General features: G+C 34.4%; 5 protein-coding genes across 8 annotated transcripts; 2 read left to right on the forward strand and 3 right to left on the reverse strand.

Moving 5' to 3' along the window:
- Window positions 1-16: 16 nt before the first annotated feature.
- LOC111808844 (probable transcription factor At5g61620) lies at window positions 17-2,468 on the forward strand. Of its 2 annotated transcripts, none has more exons than XM_023695048.1 (5): window positions 17-581; window positions 796-1,007; window positions 1,308-1,412; window positions 1,506-1,634; window positions 1,953-2,468. In XM_023695048.1, exons 1-5 carry the CDS (start codon window positions 257-259, stop codon window positions 2,283-2,285), a joined length of 1,104 nt encoding a protein of 367 aa, XP_023550816.1. In that variant the 5' UTR covers window positions 17-256; the 3' UTR covers window positions 2,286-2,468. The 2 variants fall into 2 exon arrangements, with proteins under 2 accessions (XP_023550816.1, XP_023550824.1); XM_023695056.1 differs by having other exon boundaries at window positions 1,998-2,468.
- A 1,145-nt stretch (window positions 2,469-3,613) lies between these two features.
- LOC111780668 (ras-related protein RABD2c-like) lies at window positions 3,614-6,715 on the reverse strand. The gene is made up of 8 exons (XM_023661137.1): window positions 6,446-6,715; window positions 5,428-5,500; window positions 4,910-4,957; window positions 4,774-4,821; window positions 4,591-4,662; window positions 4,356-4,508; window positions 4,162-4,265; window positions 3,614-3,947 (listed from the first exon to the last, which is right to left on the reverse strand). Exons 1-8 carry the CDS (start codon window positions 6,457-6,459, stop codon window positions 3,857-3,859), a joined length of 603 nt encoding a protein of 200 aa, XP_023516905.1. The 5' UTR covers window positions 6,460-6,715; the 3' UTR covers window positions 3,614-3,856.
- Window positions 6,716-7,161: 446 nt separating this feature from the next.
- On the reverse strand, window positions 7,162-10,472 carry LOC111804610 (pre-mRNA-splicing factor cwc25-like). Of its 2 annotated transcripts, XM_023689433.1 has the most exons (5): window positions 10,100-10,472; window positions 9,750-9,888; window positions 9,483-9,647; window positions 7,941-8,962; window positions 7,162-7,608 (listed from the first exon to the last, which is right to left on the reverse strand). In XM_023689433.1, exons 1-5 carry the CDS (start codon window positions 10,285-10,287, stop codon window positions 7,596-7,598), a joined length of 1,527 nt encoding a protein of 508 aa, XP_023545201.1. In that variant the 5' UTR covers window positions 10,288-10,472; the 3' UTR covers window positions 7,162-7,595. The 2 variants fall into 2 exon arrangements, with proteins under 2 accessions (XP_023545201.1, XP_023545202.1); XM_023689434.1 differs by lacking the exon at window positions 7,162-7,608 and having other exon boundaries at window positions 7,720-8,962.
- Window positions 10,473-12,772: 2,300 nt separating this feature from the next.
- LOC111777447 lies at window positions 12,773-13,295 on the reverse strand. Its single transcript, XM_023657064.1, has one exon. The coding sequence runs from the start codon at window positions 13,290-13,292 to the stop codon at window positions 12,816-12,818; it is 477 nt and encodes a 158-aa protein (XP_023512832.1). The 5' UTR covers window positions 13,293-13,295; the 3' UTR covers window positions 12,773-12,815.
- A 1,812-nt stretch (window positions 13,296-15,107) lies between these two features.
- Window positions 15,108-18,337, forward strand: LOC111779060 (peptide methionine sulfoxide reductase A3-like). 2 transcript variants are annotated; one of them, XM_023659127.1, is made up of 2 exons: window positions 15,108-15,735; window positions 17,854-18,337. In XM_023659127.1, exons 1-2 carry the CDS (start codon window positions 15,190-15,192, stop codon window positions 18,106-18,108), a joined length of 801 nt encoding a protein of 266 aa, XP_023514895.1. In that variant the 5' UTR covers window positions 15,108-15,189; the 3' UTR covers window positions 18,109-18,337. The 2 variants fall into 2 exon arrangements, with proteins under 2 accessions (XP_023514895.1, XP_023514888.1); XM_023659120.1 differs by having other exon boundaries at window positions 15,112-15,739; window positions 17,858-18,337.
- Window positions 18,338-21,769: the final 3,432 nt, after the last annotated feature.

Here is a 21,769-nt window from a genome sequence, read left to right on the forward strand (position 1 = left end):
AGAGAGAGAGAGAGAGAGAGAGAGAGAGAGAGAGAGAGAGAGAGACGGAGAGAGAGAGAGACGGAGAGAGAGAGAGAGAGAGTTGTGGTTTATTGATGAATCGATGAGCAAATTTCTTCCAATTCAAATTCTCTTTCTCTTTCTCGCAGCAGTTTTTGATTGAGAGAGAGAGGAGGAGAAAAAAAAAAAAAAAAGGAAGAAGGAAACCAGCCTTAGGGTTACCAGTTTTCTCTTTGGTTGTTTGTTTCTCGGGAAAATGGTGAGGGAATCGCCGAGAAAATGTTCGCATTGTGGATTGAATGGACATAATTCGCGAACATGCAGTAATTTTGCGAAGGGGAATAATAATAATAACTATTGCGTCAAATTGTTTGGAGTTAATTTGATGGATAATGGAGATGAATCTATGCGGAAGAGTCTCAGCATGGGGAATTTGAATATTCATGTATGTAATCACAACGCCGCTGCGGCTGGAAACAATGTCGCCTGTTATAATGCCGCCGTCGGTGACGACGGTGGCTATCTTTCCGATGGCCTTATTCATAACACGAAACGCAAAGCCGCTCTTGAGAGGAAGAAAGGTACGTAATCGTTTTTTTTCATTCAAGAAATTGCATCATAAATCCCTATGTATTCTGAGAAATTTGTGGAGAAAAAAGGAAAATCAAAGCGTCTGTATTAAATCTTAAGCCTATTAGTTTGATTAGCGGGAATGAATCTAACTCAATCGTTGATAATACGTATTAGGGAGAATTCGTAGATTGTACAGAGTATAAGTTTTGTGAGATAATGCAGGAAAGCCATGGACTGAGGAGGAACATAGAACCTTTTTGGCTGGTTTGAAGAAGCTGGGGAAAGGGGATTGGAGAGGAATTTCGAAGAACTTTGTGACGACACGAACACCGACGCAAGTAGCTAGTCATGCCCAAAAGTACTTTTTGAGGAAGATGAATGCGAACGATAAGAAGAAACGCAGAGCCAGTCTTTTCGACATCCCAGAAATCAAAGTAATAATTTGTTTTCTCAACTGCTTCTTGACGTGTGTCTCGATCAACTTCCCAAATGATTTTAGCCATATTTGTTTTAAAAACTTATAAACACCACTTCTATTCGGTAAGTTTCTTCGTTTTATTATCTACTTTGTGTCGATACCAATCTATTTTTCGAACGAAAAACGACCCGAAACTTCAAAAACTAAAAGTCGAAACTTAAATGGTTATCAAATCGGAGTTCTGCTGGAAAATTACTCTGAATATGCTTTTAACTGTTGTGTACATTGTGTTATGTTTATATATATATGTGTATAGAACAATGTTTCTCAAGAATGCCAAGCTTCATCATCTTCAATGAGGGCTAATGGAGAAACGTCACAAATTCTGCTGCCAAAGAACAGTTCTGAGAATCAACAACAGGTGAAATTCTCATCTCTTTGATCAATTTCTGTTTATAATCTGTAAGAAATGGGTGAATTCAGCTGTTTTTACTGTATATGAACATGGTTACAGGTCAGTAATTTACCAACACAGCTTATCAATCGATTCCCTCATCTTTGTTTGGATACTCCTCATTTCGTGCCTTCAACAACTGGATCACCAGCTTCTGGTGTTGCAAATTTGCATGGGATTCCTTATGTGGTAATTATTTCGTTCTAATCTCGGATTAAAAACTTTAGCGTTTCTTAGTCATAGTAAAGAAATCGTGAGAAAATAAGCATAATGAATGGCCGCTGGTTGGTAAGGCGAGAGCTTCAAGCTTGATTTCTGGTAGCGCACCTTACACACAAGCACCACCCAACGAAGGGCAGACGAACCTTCTTTCTAAATGGGGAGCCCAGAGCACCTCATGGTGAACCAAATATGAACATAACGAGACACGGACGACTCGGTGTCTCGTACGTAAAACAGAACAAGTAATGTAGGTGATGTAATGTAATGTTTGAATATGGTGATCAGGTGGGAGTTTCCCCTAATAATGTTCCAATAATCCCTTTGGTGAAGCTGGGAAGAAGATCATCAGCTGTTATGGCAATGCCGAAGAGCCCAATAAGGACAAGCAGTCCGAATGCAGCAGCAGCAGCAGCAGCAGCAGCGTTGGTAGCCCATCCATCTGGTATTCCTCCTTCTCCAAGGTCTTCCCCTCAAAGACCGTTGATGGTGCAGTTGCAGGCTTCTGCCATGGCAGCCTCTTTTGAGACAGATGCTCTAGAGCTCAAGATTGGACTGCCCCAATCTCCACAGGCTAAGAACTTGTCTTCTCAAACTTCTGGAGCCATTAGAGTTATATGAACCAACAAGAAAAAAGCAAAAATTGAAAATTAAAAAGAAATGTGAAATTTATCTTCTATAAGAAGGTTAATTAGAGTAAGAAAAAGTGTTATTTTTTTGAATGAGATGTTTGTTTTTGGCCTCCTCTCTATGCATGTAATAGGTAATAATTGATTTGTAAACCATATTCAATTCAATTTGATATTGTTTGCTTCAATCTTGTACGGATGGATTTTGCTTATAAGTTGTAGGGTAATTGACCATCCATATGATGAACACGGGTTGTTCACAAGAGCTTTAGCTTATTTTGTTGAGACATCAATTATCATTTTAAAGGTGGATGATTTGACTTTTTAATCATAATTGTTATATTTAAAATTATTATATAATTTTTTTTTGATGATTTTTTTTAATCATAATTGTTATTTTTAAAATTATTATATAATTTTCTTGATGAATTAAGAATTTGTCAAATATTTTTGTAAATCTTAATTCGAAATTTTTTTATTTTTGTCTTCATTTTTACATTAATATTTATTTCATAAAACAATTACTAGCTTGAATTTTAATATTTTGAATTAGAGTTACATGATGAAGAACCTTAATATTGTTATTATATATATATATATATATATATATATATATATATATATATATATATTTTTAGTTGAAAAGTGAATTTCATATAAAGTAAGAAAAATAATATATTGGATAAAAAGATTATGTTGGGTTAGGTAGCAAAGTTTCGAGACTCGAGGAAAGTTTCCTTCTTGCTCATAATTTATTTAATAGAAAATATATTTTAAACAAATCGATTTAAATAGGTTCATATATTATTTCTTGGATAAAAACATAAGAGTAATTATTAAATAAATAAATAAATAAATAAATAAAAAAACTGCTTTCGTATCTTAATATCAAACTTTTATGTTGTTACGATCCCTAAACATGTCAAATGTTTTAGCTATACATTTTCTTCGAGCATATTACTCAATGAAAGTTCAGTTTCTTATTAAAAAAAAAGTGTGCGCAGGCTACTTTTAACTCTATACTAACTCTATACTTATATACCGTTCAAGATTCGTCGCATGTACGACAAAGTTCCTCATCCTCAAACAAAGCCTTCTTGGCTCATACATAAACTTATATTGAACCTAAGATGGCTATGCAGGTGTTCCCAACTACTAATGCCATGCAACTAACCATCGATCGAGCCATTGAGATTAGAAAACTATGAAATGACCCATCAACACAAAAAAGAAGACAAATTTGAGCATTCTTAAGCTCTACCATTTGCTATCTAAAGTCAGAAACATAAAGCATCCAAGCATTCTCCAAACAAATATTAATGAGGCAAATAAACTGAGAGATGGCTTGAACTATACCTCTAAATGTTCCCTACACGGCAGCTTAAAACAGGTATTGGAAAGAAGAAAAAGGAAATACTACTGCTTTGATAATACAGAAAGGTATAGAGTGACAATTCAAGGTCTATTTGAAATGAATGGGATTTCAGATACTTTATAGAGAGAGATTCGAATGCACTTGATATTACGTGCACAATGCACACTTGCAATGGCAGAAACAACCAACTAAGAACAACATCCACCCTTCTGGTTGACGGGTTGCCCCTGTAGCTGCACCGTAGGTGGCCTCGCATTGTTTGCAGGCAGACTTGCCATCCTGGATGCAGAGCATGAAGATTAGTAATTGTTCAAGTGGTCTACAAAACGAAACTAAGTTGAAATATTTGGTTCTTTTTTTTTGTGTCATTGTGTAACGACCCTAGATTGCTACTTAACCTATAATCGCTACTGTATACTGTTTTAAATGATTATTTTCGTAGAAATCTAGAGTCATAATTCTGCCCACTAGTACACAAGAGAGGGAGATATACCTATTTTTAATGTCAGCAGTCATGGCCATAAATGCCTGTTCTACATTGGTAGCATCTTTTGCACTTGTCTCCATAAATGGGATCCCAACCTCATCAGCAAAAGCCTACAAACATGTGAGATCATCAAAAGAATTTTACTCGGTTTCTCATGCCTCCAAGGCTATCAGTAATTTAAGTCGACAAATTGCTTTTACCTTTGCTGATTCATAGGACACTACTTTATTAGGAAGATCACACTTATTGCCAACTAGAAGCTTGTTTACGTTTTCACTTGCATAACGGTCAATTTCGTTTAACCATTGCTTAACATTTTCAAAACTCTCCTGGTCTGTTACATCATAAACAATCTGAACCAACGAGGGAAACAAACTCAGAGTTCTGTGATTAGAGAAAAGTTGCTATAATGGAGCTATAATGCATAAGACTTACTATTATGCCATGTGCCCCACGGTAGTAGCTACTGGTGATGGTCCTAAAACGCTCCTGTCCTGCAGTATCCCACTGAATACTCCAGAAGTCAGAAAAGAGGACTTACAGAAAGCCTATGTATGTATGTGTGTGTCACAATATATATATACATGTGTGTGCGCACGTGTAGAGAGAAAGTCTCACAATTTGGAGTTTAATTGTCTTTCCATCCTGCTCCACGGTGCGTATTTTCTAGAACATCAAAATCCTTAAGTGATCAGAGCGCAGATACATAATTAAAACAGAATGGGTTTGAACTTAAAGGATCATAAAAGCTTACAAAATCAACTCCAATGGTACTAATATAACTATCCAGATATGAGTCATCCTGTATATAAGATACAAAAGAAACCAATCAGTAGATGAAACTCCAAGAAAGCAACTATCCAAACAAGAAAAACCCCTGGCAAGTAGGCAATTTAATAACTGTCAAAATGGAAGAACAAGAAAGCAATTTCTTCAGTATCATGAGATGTCATGCCACAATTATCACAATAGTGAAAAAGATCAAGGAGCTATCGGATCCGAAACCTTCCACTACAATATATAATTCCCAACTCTTCATCTCTTGTTCGAAAAAACTTTCGAAACTTTCTAATTCAAACATACATTTCATTTGCTTTGCCACTTCGGATCTACGCAGTTCGAATGGATATATAACAAGCACTATGTATCAACATTCAGTAATCCATAACATAATAATCTAGAGGTAATCAAAAATCGATTTTAATGAAGATGAAGGGTGTAACCTAAGAGTTACAAATGTTGAACAGACGATGATAGAGTAATGAATCTTACAGCAAATCTCAAAAGAAGACATGATTTGCCAACTCCAGAGTCCCCAATAAGCAAGAGCTTGAACAAGTAGTCACTATCAGAGAAAACCAAATTAGAAAAATAAAAAAACTCAAATGTTACAAACTCAATTACTTAAAAGTTACAATCATGAACATCCACAGCCTACGATGAAAATTTATCTGGGTATCTGTTTTACATTCTTAAGCAACTGATTTAATTAATAATCATTTGCTTGAATAAAATAAACTTAAACTAAAGATCAAAGCAAGCAGTCGTCCAGCTCGACGAACAATGTTAATAATTCAAACACTGAAAAGGCAAATTAGAAAAAAGCAAACCAGTAGGGACAAAGAGAATTGTAACTTATCAAATTTTCATTTATTTATAAAAAATATATGATGCCTAATGCCTTCGCATCCAAGAGAACCAAATTCCATATCCATACACAGAACAAAGAAAAAAAAATGCCATCCATGAAGACGTCAAGTTGGAAATTTTCAGAAAAGGCAAAATTTTCATAGATAATCTCAACACTAAACATTTTAGGGAGACCAATTGGTGGAAAAACAATAGAATTTCAAGGGTATTATATATACGTTTTGAATTTAAGAGAAACTAAAAGGTAATTGGCCCCCTCCTATCAACATAAAATTCAATTCAATTCAATGGTTTGTCGACCAATCAAAAATAAGAACGCTCTGAATTCTGTTTTCCTTAACCGAACAAGAGCTTTGAATTAGAAGATTCGATCAATCCAAAAACAATCGAATTCATCCACCTCAAGAGAAAATCGTTCATTACAAAGAAAAATGAGAATCACAGATCTAATCCTTAAATTGACAGAATATGTATATAAAAAAAAACAAGCATCAAACAAAGGAGAAAGAAAAACTGAAACCTAGTTATTGAAACTATCCTAATGGATCATTGTCGCCAAACGAAACGAAACAAAACAAAATCAAAAGTTATTCACATACGGGAATCGCTTGAAAAAGATTCGATCAATAACGCGACTTACTACTCAGGATTCATGATTGTTGGTGGAATGCTGATCTAGAAAGGGGAAAAGCGCAACCGGATTAGAACCGGTCAAGGTAATTCAGACCGGTGGGCGATCCAAAGGGCAGAAACGAGAGAGACGAAAAGGAAGAGAGTGATGAAGTCGACGACAAAAGGCAGAAGATGAAATAAAGATTTGTAGAACTGAAGAACGAGAAAAATGTTTGAAATTCGCGTTTTTCACCACAGAACTTTCTGAAATTTCTTATTTTCCCTTAATTTCTAAATATTCGCAGTTCAACCCTTTCACGGATGGGATTTGAAAATACAAATATTTTACTTTTTATGTGGACCTGTCATTCTGGGCCTAGTGGACCCTGGCCCATTTAACTGAGATGTTGACGCTTCATTTAGTCAGTGCATTGCTTATCTTAAAAGGTGAAGTACTTCCAACAATATATATATATATATATATATATATGATTTTAAAGAGGTGACGTGGACAAACTCGTCGTTGTGAACACGGTGTACGCATTGGTAAAGTAATGATGAAGCGGGTACAATTGACAAGAAAATGAAGCGATGAAATGATAGCATCACACAAAAGGTAGTAGTCGTCCAGTACGCCGGCTCAAATATAAATCAACACGCTAGCAAATACTACCTGAAAAGTTATAGGATTTACCCACAAGAAAACAATTATAATAATTCTAGACATTTTACAATCAAAATTTATATCGATCGTGTACTCTAGAGTTAGTATAGATAAAAATATAATTTGGATATGTTGCGATGAAAATAAAAAAAAGGAAGTGAGCGTAAAACAAGTGAGATAGTGAGACTTAATTTTCATGCACTCAACAAACACACAAACAATGCATTCTAACGAAGTTGGGAGACCGACATGCGTTGTTCTTCTAATTTAATGCCCCACACACAAGAGTAGCTATACTTTTATGTGTTTGTCTTATTTCTTTTGTCCCGATTCGTTTTAAGCTTGTAAGTAGGAACAACTTAGTAAATTACGTTCACTTTTGCTTTCCTTGAGTATTTCCACACGTCTTAATCCTTCAAGTGCCCAAAGCAATATTATTACTCCAGCTCGATCATTCGACCGATGCATCGAAAGCCTCCAAAACCTTCGGCTTCATCGACGGTGGACTATACTATCACTCCATCCTTCTGATATTTGAAAAAAAAAAAAAAAACATGAACATTTAGCCTTGAGGAATGGTGCTGAAAGACATGGGACAAAAAATCATCAAGAATTATGTAAACGAGATCAAAAAGTAATATGAAATGACTTTTGTTTCATAATGATCACAATTTTGCTATTAATTTAGTACAAATTTCACTATAGATAAGTATAATACTAATGGATTGAAAAGATAATACAAATACATGAACTCCAAATGTTTTCAAGAAGCAATTCTTCAGAGTCAACAGCAGCAGAAACACTAAGAAAGGATGTTATACAATAATCATAAGCAAAGTGTATAGGTGATGTGCATTACCGTCGAAAAGCATTGGCTTCAATATCAGATTTACCCTGTGAATAATACGTCCTACGACGAATACTCTCCTCGATCGTTGAGCTTCCTCCCTTCTCGGCACCATACATGCTTTTCTGAGCAGCGTCCAAGAAATTTTTGCTTGAGGGCACTGCTGCATTTTGTTTGGCTTCCAGTGCATCATCCTCAGCTGCCTGCTTCAAACGCTTCCATCTTTGCTCTTCATGTAACTCGGCATCCTGCTGCATCTCACGCAGCCTAGCAGCACGCTCTTCTTCTGAAAGCTTTGTAGCAGGCCTACGGTGCTTATGGCGCGACTCATGAGGTGTTTCAGAAGCATTGGGTTCATAAGATCTCGATTCCCCCACTCTTCTGCTCACCTTTTCGTTGTTAGCATAAGAATCTCTCGATCTCTTTGATCTGTCATGATGTCTCTCTGTAGAATCATGAGAATTGATTTTGGATGACTTTCGATCTGACTGATCGTACGTCGTTTGTGCTGCAGCATATTTCGAGCCTCTGTCATGGTCCTTCTCGTTCTTATAATCATTTCTTCTCCTTCTATCTTCTGAATAAGAGTGATCATCATGTCTTGAACTCTTGTCACGATCATCTTTATGATCTCTCTCGTTCTTATAATCAGTTCTCCTCCTATCTTCAGAATAAGAATGATCATCATGTCTTGAACTCTTGTCACGATCGTCTTTATGATCCCTCTCATTCTTATAATTAGTTCTACTCCTATCTTCGGGATAAGAATGATCATCATGTCTTGAACCCTTGTCGCGATCATCTTTATGATCTCTCTCATTCTTATAATCAGTTCTCCTCCTATCTTCGGAATAAGAATTATCATCATGTTTTGAACTCTTTTCATGACCATGTTTCCTTCTCTGCCTCTCAGGGCTGGCATCTTCAGAATCATGATCTCGTTCGGGAGAAAAATGTTTAGATTTACTATGTCGCTGCTTCTTTCGATCTCTTTTATGATCAGGTTTCTTTTCCTTGTGTTTTTCCCCTTCAACCTATAAATATGTATGGAGAGAGAAAAAAAAACCCTCAAAATCAATTCTTCAAATCGAAAAAGGAAAGAGCTTGCATGTAAAAGCCCAAGCCCACTGCTAGCTGATATTGTCCGCTTTGGCCCGTTATGCTAGGGGAGGGAACGAGTGCCAGCAAGGGCACTGGACCCCGAAAGAGAGTGGATTGAGATCTCACGTCAATTGGAGAGGGGAACAAAGCATTTTTTTTTTTCATAAGAGTGGAAACCTCTCCCTAGCAGACGCGTTTTAAAACTTTTAAAACTGTGAGGCTGATAACGATACGTAACAGGCCAAAGCGGACAAGTGGACTTAATCTGTTTCATCACACAACCAACAAGTGTCCATAGACATGCTAACATATAAGTTTTAGAGAGTTTCACTGGACAAGAATGAATGGAAGAAGAATATTTCCATATAATTTCCACAGCCAATGCTTAATAGGATTGTAGGATTGTTTTGCGATGAAGGAGAAAATAAAACAGCAGGGAAAATTGGAACTTACAGTCTTGCGAATCATAGCCATCTGAATAGGATTGTTTTTAACGCGTGCAAGAGCTTGTTGCTCACGTTGTCGAATGATAAGCAAAGGATCAGAATGAAGCTTCCTCCATGCGTCATTAGCAGAAGGAAGTTTATCCACAAACAGAGCTCCTGGGACAGCGGCTTCCTGTAAAAACAACACAAAAATGCAACAAAATCATGATTGAGCACCGAAGACATAGCCAAAGCACACAAATTAATAGAACAGAGACAACGAGTGTAACAGTACCTTGGAACTAGATGGGTCAGAGGAAGCCGCGGGAGTAGATGTAATAGGTAGGGTTTCGAGACTCTTAAATCCATCGGACTCGCTGGCTTTCCCGACTGCCAAACCCGATTCATAAAGAAACTCCAATCTCTCCTGCTTCCTGAAACGCCATATCGACCAAAAACCGAATATTAGCCAAATCGATCGAACAAATTAGACCCTAACACTAACCCTAATCCTAACCGAGGACACATTTTCAATCCTTATCTACTCAGAGATCGAATTGAATTTGAAACTCACAAACTACCTATACAATATAAAATTCGATCTGTAAACAAGACGATAGAAGAAAGACATAAGGAAACACATACGGAACGAGGCCGGCCTGTTCTTGAAGAAGACGAAACTCTTGGCGCTCCTTCTCCTCATGGATCTGTTTACGGAGCTCTTCCAACTTCTTCTGCTCGGCCTCGTGCTTCTGCTCCGCCTTCCAGACATTCTCTATGTTCCGGAGACTGCCGGTGTGCCATCCTTTCTTGTTCAAGAACTTCAACGCCATGTCTCTAACCGAGTTTCACTTATGAATCGGACTCTTAACCACCAGCGCTGTGGTTTTGTGAGGAAGAAGTTCGAGATTCGGATTGGGGAATCGGATCGCCCCCGTCGCTGCCGCCGCCTCTCCTAGCCCGCGAATGTTTGACCCACTAGTAATCTGAAAGAAATCCAACTGATAAGCAGAAAATGATTAAATTATAGTTTAAATCGGACACAAATTTAAAGAATTTTCTTTTGATTTTTAAAATTTTAAAATATAAATTTTAGCGTCAATAATTTAGTGTTAAGTTATGTCCACGATTTATACGTATATTAACATATTATTGGCATAAAATTCAAAAAATATTCTTAAAGCCTACATTGGTAGAAAACTCTTTATTTTTTTAGGTAAATTCTAAATAAATAAATAAGCAAACCTTTTAAAATAAGATGTCATTTAATTTTTTATTTTGATTCTTCGTATATTTTCGATTATTAAATATCTTTTCAAAATCAAAAAATATATATTCAATTTAGCCATAAATCNAAAAAAAAAAAAAAAAAAAAAAAAAAAAAACCCTTAATTATCCACTATGTTTTTTTTTAATAAATTAATTAATTATTAACAATAATTTTCATAATAGAAAATAAATTATAAGACTAAAATACTATATATATATATATATATATAAAAGAGATTAAATTATTACGNGAAAAAAAAAAAAAAAAAAAAAAAAAAAAAAAAAAAAAAAAAAAAAAAAAAAAAAAAAAAAAAAAAAAAAAACTCAATATCTAATCGTTCTTTTATATGTAAATTCGAAAAACCAATTTTGATTCAAATTGGTTTAATTACTAAAAGAAATTCATAAATTTTGTATTTTATTCATAAAAAAATACTTTAAGATTTTAATTTTTTGAGGTAAACGGCCCTTATTTTATTTAAAAAACACTTTTAAATTTAAGGAGTTTATTGATATATATATATTTTTTATTTAAAGATAATTATATTTTTTAAAAGTTTAGAAGTAACGAGATCAAAATCAATCTTTTAGCTTAAAAGAGTGTTGTAATAAACGGTAAGCTTAAAAGAGTGTTGTAATAAACGGTAAGCTTAAAAGAGTGTTGTAATAGACGGTAAGCTTAAAAGAGTGTTGTAATAGACGGTAAGCTTAAAAGAGTGTTGTAATAGACGGTAAGCTTAAAAGAGTGTTGTAATAGACGGTAAGCTTAAAAGAGTGTTGTAATAGACGGTAAGCTTAAAAGAGTGTTGTAATAGACGGTAAGCTTAAAAGAGTGTTGTAATAGACGGTAAGCTTAAAAGAGTGTTGTAATAGACGGTAAGCTTAAAAGAGTGTTGTAATAGACGGTAAGCTTAAAAGAGTGTTGTAATAGACGGTAAGCTTAAAAGAGTGTTGTAATAGACGGTAAGCTTAAAAGAGTGTTGTAATAGACGGTAAGCTTAAAAGAGTGTTGTAATAAACGGTATTATCGACAACGACATAAGTAGTTGGTAGTTGATTTAAAGTTTTATGTCTAGCATTCAAAATCTTTTATTTCGTTCAACGTTCTCATAAAGAACCTTCTCTATTATGGTACTATCTATCGAAAGCTTTATCGACAACGTCAGTACGAGTAGGTATAATAATACGTAGGTAGTATCGTAACATTTGATAGGAGGTTAATGGAGCCTCTTGATTTTGAGGGTAGAGGGAGTTGAGTCCAAGATTGGGAGAGCTTCGTTTTGGGCACCACCAAATTCCCTCTCAATTTCCCCCTCAACGTTCAATCCTTCAATTCTTGCTGCCATTGGATCCCATCTCATCNAAAAAAAAAAAAAAAAGCCAATTACAATAATAATAAATAAATAAATACTAAATATACGTTGCCCTACTTTATATAAATGAAATATTAATATATTTTTTTTATCATATTTTTAAAAAATCTCAATTTTGAAAAAAAAAAAAAGTAATTTAAAAAAAATTATTTATTTTTTAAAACTTAGCTAATAAATATGAAATTCATTATAAAAAATTTGAATTGCTCGAGACAATTTATTTATTTTTTTATTGAAATGTTGAAATACTGCTAAAAATAAAAACACAACAAATAAAAATATATGCACATTTTAAAATTTTAAAATTTGAAGACATTAATATTATTTTGAAAGGTTTAATTTACATATCAATAATAAAAATATTTAAAAAAAAAAATTGAAGGTATTTTTAAAGATTTTAAATGAGTTTAAAAATATTAACAAAAATTTTAAAATATTTTTTGAAAATCAGTTTTAAATTAGTTTCTAAAATTTAAAATATCGTTTTTAATGTAGGAATGTTATGGGAGTGTTTTAAATTTAAAATTATTATATAAAATTTTAAGTTTAATTTTTTTAGATAAAAGAAAAAAAAAAAAAAGAAATTTGGAATTTGTTGGATTAGCGGAAAACTCTCAGTTTCGGAACAGGGAAATTTTATTTCATTTTCCCGGAAAAACCAATGGCGGGAAAGAATGAAAGATTCGAAGAAGGAGAATTCGAAATCTACCTGCGTTACGTTACGATCTTCTCTTACCTGGATTGGAGAAGAACCACAGAAGAATGGCGCAGAGCACCAAAACGAGAGGAATCACATGAACAGCAGTTGCGGCGAACTTGAATCGCGCCTTCTCTCGCTTCACCATCTCATCCGCTGGATAACTCGTCGGCTGCTCATTTCCGTCAAATGATAATCGCAACGCCTGGCCTGGCGTCGATGACAGCGCCGGCGACGGAGAGGAGGACGAGTAGTATTCATCGGAGAATCGGTTCCAGCTCACCGATCGGTGCATTTTTTCTGTTTCTTTCAAGTTGTGTTTCGCGATGAGATGAGATGAGAAGGAAATGGAGAGGCGGAGAAGCGAGACTGAGATGTGTGATGGTGCGCGTTGTATGCAGGAAACGACAGGGAGAAAATGTAGCCGAAGCAAGAAGAATCGGCTTGTGAATTGGAACAAATCTGTTTGATGAATGACCTGACTGAAGGCCGAGCACATCGATTGGTAATTTACTTGACTTTTCTCGAATCTGACTTTGAAATGTGTGATGATGCGCGTTGTATGCTGGAAACGGCAGGGAGAAAATGTAGCCGAAGCAAGAAGAATCGGCTTGCGAATTGGAACAAATCTGTTTGATGAATGACCTGACTGAAGGCCGAGCACATCGATTGGTAATCAACTAGACTTTTCTCGAATCTGACTTTGTCTGAGTTTTACATTCGTTTACTTACAATAAAATTATATAATCCATACATGTAATCATATTGAAGAAATTCTCAAATGCTATCACATATCTTTACTAAATATAAGAGAAAAATATGGATTCAATGCTGTTAATGCTTGTAGACTTGTTTTTTAATGAAATTATTGTTTGTTTGGATTTGAATTCAAAATCAACCTTATTTCTGCTTAGTACTCGATTGAAGTGAGTGAAATAATCAATACTGTGCGCACTTTGGGCTACAGTTATGATATAGATTAACTCATCTGAAATTATTGCTGTACATTTTTTATATGTAAGAAATCTATATTTCTTTTTTGTTCTTTCCAAATTCGAATTTTCATTTATCATCTTGTTTTATTTTTAGAATATTTCATTTGAACTGTCTCCAAGTGTATGCCATTACAAATAAATCTTAGTTCATAAACTTTAAGCTATGTAGGCTAATTTTATTGTAATTATCATTACCTTCATAATTAGAAAAACTAAATTGAAACATCAGTCTAGCGATAACCTGAGCTTTATTCCTGGATTTTGATTGTGTTGATGAAGCTCTTTCCTTCTGCAAGATCATTGCTGAAGAGAAATTTGAGAAAATCGTTGAAGTTGCTCTCTTTACATTTCTATGGATTTTGTTCATCCACAAGCTCTTCTGCAGGCTTCGTTTTCTCGTCCATTCCCAAGCTGTGCAGACTGGTAATGGTGATTCTTGTGCTCCCAGAGTTGACTGTGTACAAAACCTTGTAAAGCCCATTGCTCAGAACCTCCCACATGAACATGCAGCGCGCCATCAATTTTTGGAACCGGCTTCCATCTCCCGTTAGCCATGTCCATGACTTCCAGGCCCTGGCTGCTTTGAAAAGAACTGAAGTCTGTATGTGGCTGCAGCTCAAGTCCGACCAGTCTTGTCTGCTTTAGAAATTGAGTGAGTTCATTTTTACTCCTAAATTTATGTTTCATTGAAGAGAATGCCTTCGTATTGCGCCGTGTGTGCAGAGAAGTCCAACCTTTAATCAATTTATACCTATAAAGTTTAGGTTTTATTAGTATTAATTTAAATTATCTCTTAGATTTTATTTGAAAACATTAATTAATTTAAACACACGAAAATATGAAAACTTATAGTGGTAAACATCTAAACTTTCTTTAGTTTGTCTGAGGTAAGAAATTGAAGGTTAAAACTTATTATCCCTTTATTGTTATTATATACTTAGAATATAAGAATTTGTTTCTTAGTTTAAATGGGTATTTATTAAACTTCAGAAGTTTGTCTAAGTCTTAGTTAATAGTAATTTGTCTAGTTTAATTTGTCTAGTTTAAGCATATATGAAGTTAGGGATTGGAATATATAGATTTGAATTTGATTGTTAATTATCAACTGTATATATATAATATAATTTTAAAGCTTATGATTACAAGTCTAATATTAGCAATAGTTTGTTTGTAGATGCATTTTTTTTACTTCTTAAACAAATTTAATGTCAATCCAAATTTAAAAGTTTTAAGAATATTTTAAATGTTTTTTAAGCAAATTAACACTAAAAAAAAACAGAAAAGAAGCTTCCCTCAAAGTGCCAATCCCAATTCGTAACGATTTCGTATCAGAGGGTCATCCCTTGGGGAACAAGATTTAATATTCCAACACGTTTTGGTCCCGTCCTTTCTCTTTACGCAATGCTAAAAAACTGGGCTATACCCTCTTATTCTTCTGCTGTCTCTCTTCTGCTACTTCTCATTTCCTTTTCTCTCTCAAAATCCACTTCAAATTCCTCAAAACCCTTCTTCCCTCAATCCAATTTCACAATCAAACCCCCCTCTCCCTTCCCCAAAACTTACCGACCCATTTCTTCAGAAGGGCCGTCCATGAATCTCTGGAACAAGCTCGGATTCGGGTCCAGAGCCACCGAGGCCTCGCCGGAGTCGTTGGCGATTGCACAAGGTCCAGACGATGACATTCCGGCGCCGGGCCAGCAGTTTGCCCAATTTGGGGCGGGCTGCTTTTGGGGCGTCGAATTGGCGTTTCAACGAGTGCCCGGTTTGACCAAAACGGAGGTCGGTTACACTCAAGGGCATATTCATAATCCGACTTATGAGGATGTTTGTTCGGGGCAGAGCAATCACTCTGAGGTCGTTCGGGTTCAGTATGATCCCAAAGAGTGCAGTTACGAGTCTCTGCTTGATGCGTTTTGGGCTCGACATGATCCTACTACTCTTAATCGGCAGGNTTTTTTTTTTTTTTTTTTTTTTTTTTTTTTTTTTTTTTTTTACCAATTCTTGTGATATGTTATGGTTCTTGACTGAGTTCTTTGTGTTTCTTTTGAAATTTCTATTGGTTAACCTTTGTTTGGGTAGTTCCTCTTGGGATTATTGGAGTTCCTTGGTTATTTTGTCAAGATTTTATAGAATTGGAGTTTGGATGCTCACTAATTTCACATTTGAGTTCATTTTCTCTGATGCGGATTGCTTGTTGATTTGAAATGGTAAAGCCTCATGTTTTGTATGGGTCAGGAGAAAGGAAAAGCATATATTTGCTTCTGAAAAATATAATAGTAACGAAGTGGACAAATATGAACTGCGTTAGAAGTCTATGGAGGGATGTTAAGTTTTTGTTAATGCTTTGTTATTCAAAGCACGATGCTTTCATGACCATACTGATAATTGCAGATTTTTACTTGTGTTGAGGAAGACTGTTTGTTTTGATGTTTCGCTACAGATGTATGACTCCTGTATTTTTGTTGTGTTTCCTGGTAAACAATGTGAAGGAACGCAAAGGATGACTGTTTTTAATAGCATAAAAACATGAAATATATGTTTAAGATGTTGAGTTTATCAAACGTAGGCTGGGTTGTGCAGGGCTAGATGAGTTTATCAAACGTAGGCTGGGTTGTGCAGGGCTAGACATGACTTCACCTCACTTTGGATATTGTAATTTATGTCTCTGTTACCATATTTTTTTTTTCGTGCATTGTGCTTCTTTAGTTGGAATAGAACATTTTTTATTGAAAAAGAAAAAGTGAAATTGGCAAAGGAGACACCTCTTAATTTCAGAAGAGGGCATGCTGTTTGTGTATTATCTTTCTTATCCATGTCTGTGTTGGTTTTAGGTTTAAGGGTAGTGCATTGATTCAGGTGATTTGAGGGTTGAGAATTTAGCTGAAAAGAATGTTGCCTTTTTGACTGAGTGGCTGTATATTTTTCCTTGGAACTTTGTGAGGGTTGAGAAATTCGTTGCTTTTTTTACTGAATTGCTATAGCATTTCTCCTTGGAACTTGATGCTTCTTGATATAGGATCGATTTAAGTATGGACATCATTCCAATGGTTAGAGCTCCAATGTGTTTTAAATGGCACTTTCCTGAATCTTAAGAAAGCTGTTCTCATTGTTTGCCTTGTTTTATCAGATTCATTAAATTATCAGTTGGTATGTGGCCTATGCATTTCTTGGACCATTGGATGGACTGACATGGTTTCTTTTGTTCTTTTTTGTTTGTCGGCTGTTCTTTAGGGCTAGGGGTCAAATGTAAAATTCTTAAGAAAGCTGAGTTTTTCTTAAGGCATGTCATGCGCTCAGCTTACCCTAGCCCCGTTCCTTTTGCTCAGTTTTTCTCGATCGAGATTTTTGTCTCCTTGGTTGGACAGCTCGAAAAATCCAACCACTTCACCTTCTACTTGACTTTTGTGTCAACCCAACCCGAATGGAGGATTAACATCATATACCTTATCCAGAGGTTTCCCAATTTTAGTTCTTGGTCATTGACTCGTAGTGANAAAAAAAAAAAAAAAAAAAAAAAAAAAAACGCATTTAAGTCTTTGGGTCACATTCTTTGGAGGAACCTCCTCTTTGAAGATTTGGCTTACAGTCTAAAGCTTTTAGGGTGCTGTTAGTTCGAGAGAACGGTTCTCTTATAATAGGAAAAGTCCTTTTGCATCCTCCTATTCTTGACAGGGGACGATTTCTTTGGTAGGTTCGCTTGTAAGCTTCATTTATAGAGGATTGGGTTAGAAAGAAATAGGAGTGTTCAAGCTTTGAATCAGTGATTTCAGGGGATATGGATCCCACTCGACCAGCATTTCAAATGACTCGAAAATCATCCTCCGACCAATTTGGGGAAAGAAGTATTATTTTTCAAGTACTACAGACATCTAAACATATTGTTCTTGTTTCTTACTTGTGTCATTTTCTAGCATGAGCTACTTATCTTATTTCTTGTACTGAAAGATGCATCATACACGAAATTTAGCATTGAGATAACTCTTCCATTATTATGCATATGATATGAGTCTTCTATTCATTCCCTGATCTAAATCCAAGTAATAGTATTCATATTGTTTGGGTTGACAGGGAAATGATGTGGGAACACAATACAGATCTGGCATATACTTCTACACTCCTGAACAACAGAAAGCGGCTCTCGAATCAATGGAACGCCACCAGAAGTTATTGAACAGGAAGATCATGACTGAGATTCTTCCTGCCAAGAAATTCTACCGAGCGGAGGAATACCATCAGCAATACCTTGAGAAAGGTGGGAGGTTTGGCTCCAAGCAATCTGCTGCTAAAGGCTGCAATGACCCAATTCGATGCTACGGTTAGTTAAGTTGGTCTTGGCAGGTAATATTAGTTTCCCAGCTTCAAGATTATGGTATTCTGTATACATCTATGACTAGATTTGACAAGCTTTCTCAGACGTTACTTGTAAAAAGAATCTTGGATGTATGTATCTATCTGTAATTGGTTTGGCTTTCCTAATAAACGAAGTTGTAGTTGTAAGGATGCTTTCCCTCAATCTAATGGTCTAAAAATCTTGTGGAAGCTTGATGAATTGGTCCATGCATGTTGAAAGTGAATGATATCATATTATTTTTAAAAGTACTTTGCAAAGCGTTTTTGCAAAGTAATGGTGGAAAGTCATCGATGATGTTCTATGAATAATAATAGAAATGGTCGTAGTAGAATATTCAAACAGATCTTTGTTCGGAGGAAAGTTTAGTTTGCATGAGTAGATAGGATTCTTAGATGTGTAGTCTCATGTATTCCTACATTATTGTAATTTTCTACACGAGCAGATTTAAACTTCCAATATCGTATTTAATTGTTATTAGTTCTAATATTTTGAGTTATAGTTCATGTTTTGTGGCTGCCGAATTTCTTACTCAAACCATTGATATCTTAGTTTGTTGTGACTTGTTTCAATTCATAATCGTGCGCTCTATCTTTGAGCTACATGTCTTTCTTTGTCCTTGTATCGAACTACGAGCATTGTGCTTTGAGCTACCAGCCTCGTATTGCTCCGGAGTGTCTCCTCTTCATAGATTTGGGATTGCTTACCATTTTGGAGGTATTTTGTTTGCTATATATTTGAAACAGTCAAAATCTTGAAAAGGAGTGGGACAGCAAAATGTTGTATGACAGAGACAAAACAAGTGGGACAGCGTCTCTTCTCAAATATTTGGTGTGTCAATGCCCACCACTCGGATGAACCCAATTATTTGCTATCATACGTTACAAAGAAAACTTTAGTCCACATATCCTTTTTTTATTATTATTATTTTTAATATTTTATTTCTATAAATCTCATTTTATTTATTTATTTATTCTTTTTTTGCCTTTTTAATTTTCCTTAGAACTTTTTGTCTTTTATTTATTTATTTGAAGAAAATGACTTCTCTTTGTCTCATTTTAATCGTTTGGTATTTAAATTTTCGTAAAATTTGAATTATTACCGATTTTTAAATGGTTAGTTAGTGTCTTATCCACTAAGTTATACTTGAATTAGTCATTTTATGCTATGAAAATCTTAATATTGGTGGTAGTTTAAATTTTAATTATATTTACTTTTTTTGTATTATAATTTTTTTTCAAGAAAATAGGGATAATTAATTGTTGATTTAAGTTGATGTTGACCATCATTTTGAGTATAATCGATTATGTGACCTTTTTTCTGCATTATATTCTAATCTTTGAATTTATTTTCTTAAAAAAAATTAGTTTTAAAATCTCAAATATTATATTTCAAAAGTTTCATATACATTAACAAATATAACACTCGCATCATATGTTCATCAATTTATCCATCATATAGATATAAAAGATTATTTAATTGATATGTCACATGACGATCAATTAATTTTACATATCTAATTCTAGATATTGAAACATTAATTAATGGATTAAACAAATAAATATTCAAAGTATAATAATTAAATTTATAATGTAAAACATTGAAATTGTGTAGATAAATATTCGATTATTATAAATAAATAAAAAATTGAAGATTTTCGGCAAGACTGTCGGTGAATAATTAACTTGATTTAAATGTTAAAAAAAAGAAAAAAAAAAAAAAAAGGAAGAGAAATGTAGACCAATTATATTATTGAAATTGAAACATGGCCACCCCACACCTTTCGAACACGTGAAGCACACGTATCGCGGCCGACACGTCGTTGCTTCCTTACCCCTCTTCTCTCTTTATCAGCCGACACCATATTTACCAACTTAAGTAACATTGAAATCACTAAAATTTCAAATATTTAGAATAAAGAATAAGTTAGGGAACAAGGCTAAATTCGTCCATTTAAAATGATGTCGATGTCGAGTACCGAATTCTGATTCAAATCCAATATTTCACCCATCAGTACATAGGAAAAGTATTCAACTAACACCGATAAACAACAGCTGTTCTCGAGATTTTTAAAAAATCAAAATTACTTATATTATAACTTGTTCGAACGGATTATTTGGAAAAATAATTTCTAAAATTAAAATACTAAAATAAAATTTAAGAATGATGAATAAAGTTTAAATTAAATACTAATTACTCAAGGGAGATTTTGGTAATTTTTAAACCTTCGACTTAATCTTAACCGATGATATATGTTTTAACTAATTGAATTATGACTACGTTGATGGTTCCGTCATTTATTAATTTGAATTTTTTCACAAAAAAAAAATGACTTCTCTATTTTAAGTATTGGGTCCTTAAATAGAACGTGGGTTAGCTCTATGATAAGTAGATACTTAAATGCAAAGGAAAAATAGGTCTATCGTTCTCTCCCAAGTTGGTATTTTAAGCGTATGGTGTTTATCGAGAGACCTAAGTCCTTTTGAAAGGTACGTTACTATAAACTTACCAAATAAATGAGAATTGAAATTACTCTTTTACCCTTAGATAGCTAGTTATATGATGAGTAGATACTTAAATGCAAAGGGAAAAAGGACCTTAAGCGTATGGTGTTTATTGAGAGACTCGAGCCCTTTTAAAAGGTATGTCACTATAAACTTACCAAATAAACGGGAACTGAAATTACCCTTTTACCCCTAGGCAGCTATTTGCACTTATTAAAGTTGACAAGAGAGTTGGCCCATGTCTTTACCTTTGTTTGTTAGAAAAATGAAAATAAATAATAAAATAAAATAAAATAAAAAAGAAAATTGGAGTGATGGGGACCATATGATAAATAGTAATATTTATGGGACCATTTTGTAATTAAAAAAATTAATTATATGGAAAAAGAAAATCCACCAAATTTCTTCCTAGCCTGATCTAGATATAAAGCACTAACCATGTGACATCCCTTCTTAGTTTGGCAAAAAACAGCCTGTTCTTTCGTAATTATTTTTAATTATTTTCATGAATTAAAACCAAATTAATTTAAATTAAAATTAATTTTCATCCACCTAATCATATGAATTTGAATTTTCATACGTCCACCGTTAAATTTTGAGCAAAATATACTCGGTTTCTCGAATTTGATCATAAAATTTCAAACCCATAAGCTATCATTGTTTACTCCCGTGGGTCGGAGGGTAAATTTTGAATTTTCATACGTCCACTGTTAAATTTTGAGTAAAATATACTTGGTTTATCGAATTTGATCCATAAAATTTCAAACCCAGAAGCTGCCATTCTTTACTCCCGTGGGTCGGAGGGTGAATTTTGAATTTTCATACGTCCACCGTTAAATTTTGGGCAAAGTATACTTGGTTTATCGAATTTGATCCATAAAATTTCAAACCCAGAAGCTGCCATTGTTTACTCCCGTGGGTCGGAGGGTGAATTTTGAATTTTCATACGTCCACCGTTAAATTTTAGGCAAAATATACTCGGTTTCTCGAATTTGATCCATAAAATTTCAAACCCAGAAGATATCATTGTTTACTCTCCACAAGTTCGAGGATGAATTTGAATTTTCATCCATCTACTGTTAAATTTTAAGCAAAATACATACTTAGTTTCTCGGATTTGATTCATGAC

This window comes from Cucurbita pepo, chromosome LG01 (genome assembly GCF_002806865.2).
Source record: "Cucurbita pepo subsp. pepo cultivar mu-cu-16 chromosome LG01, ASM280686v2, whole genome shotgun sequence".
In the NCBI taxonomy this organism is placed as follows: domain Eukaryota; kingdom Viridiplantae; phylum Streptophyta; class Magnoliopsida; order Cucurbitales; family Cucurbitaceae; genus Cucurbita; species Cucurbita pepo.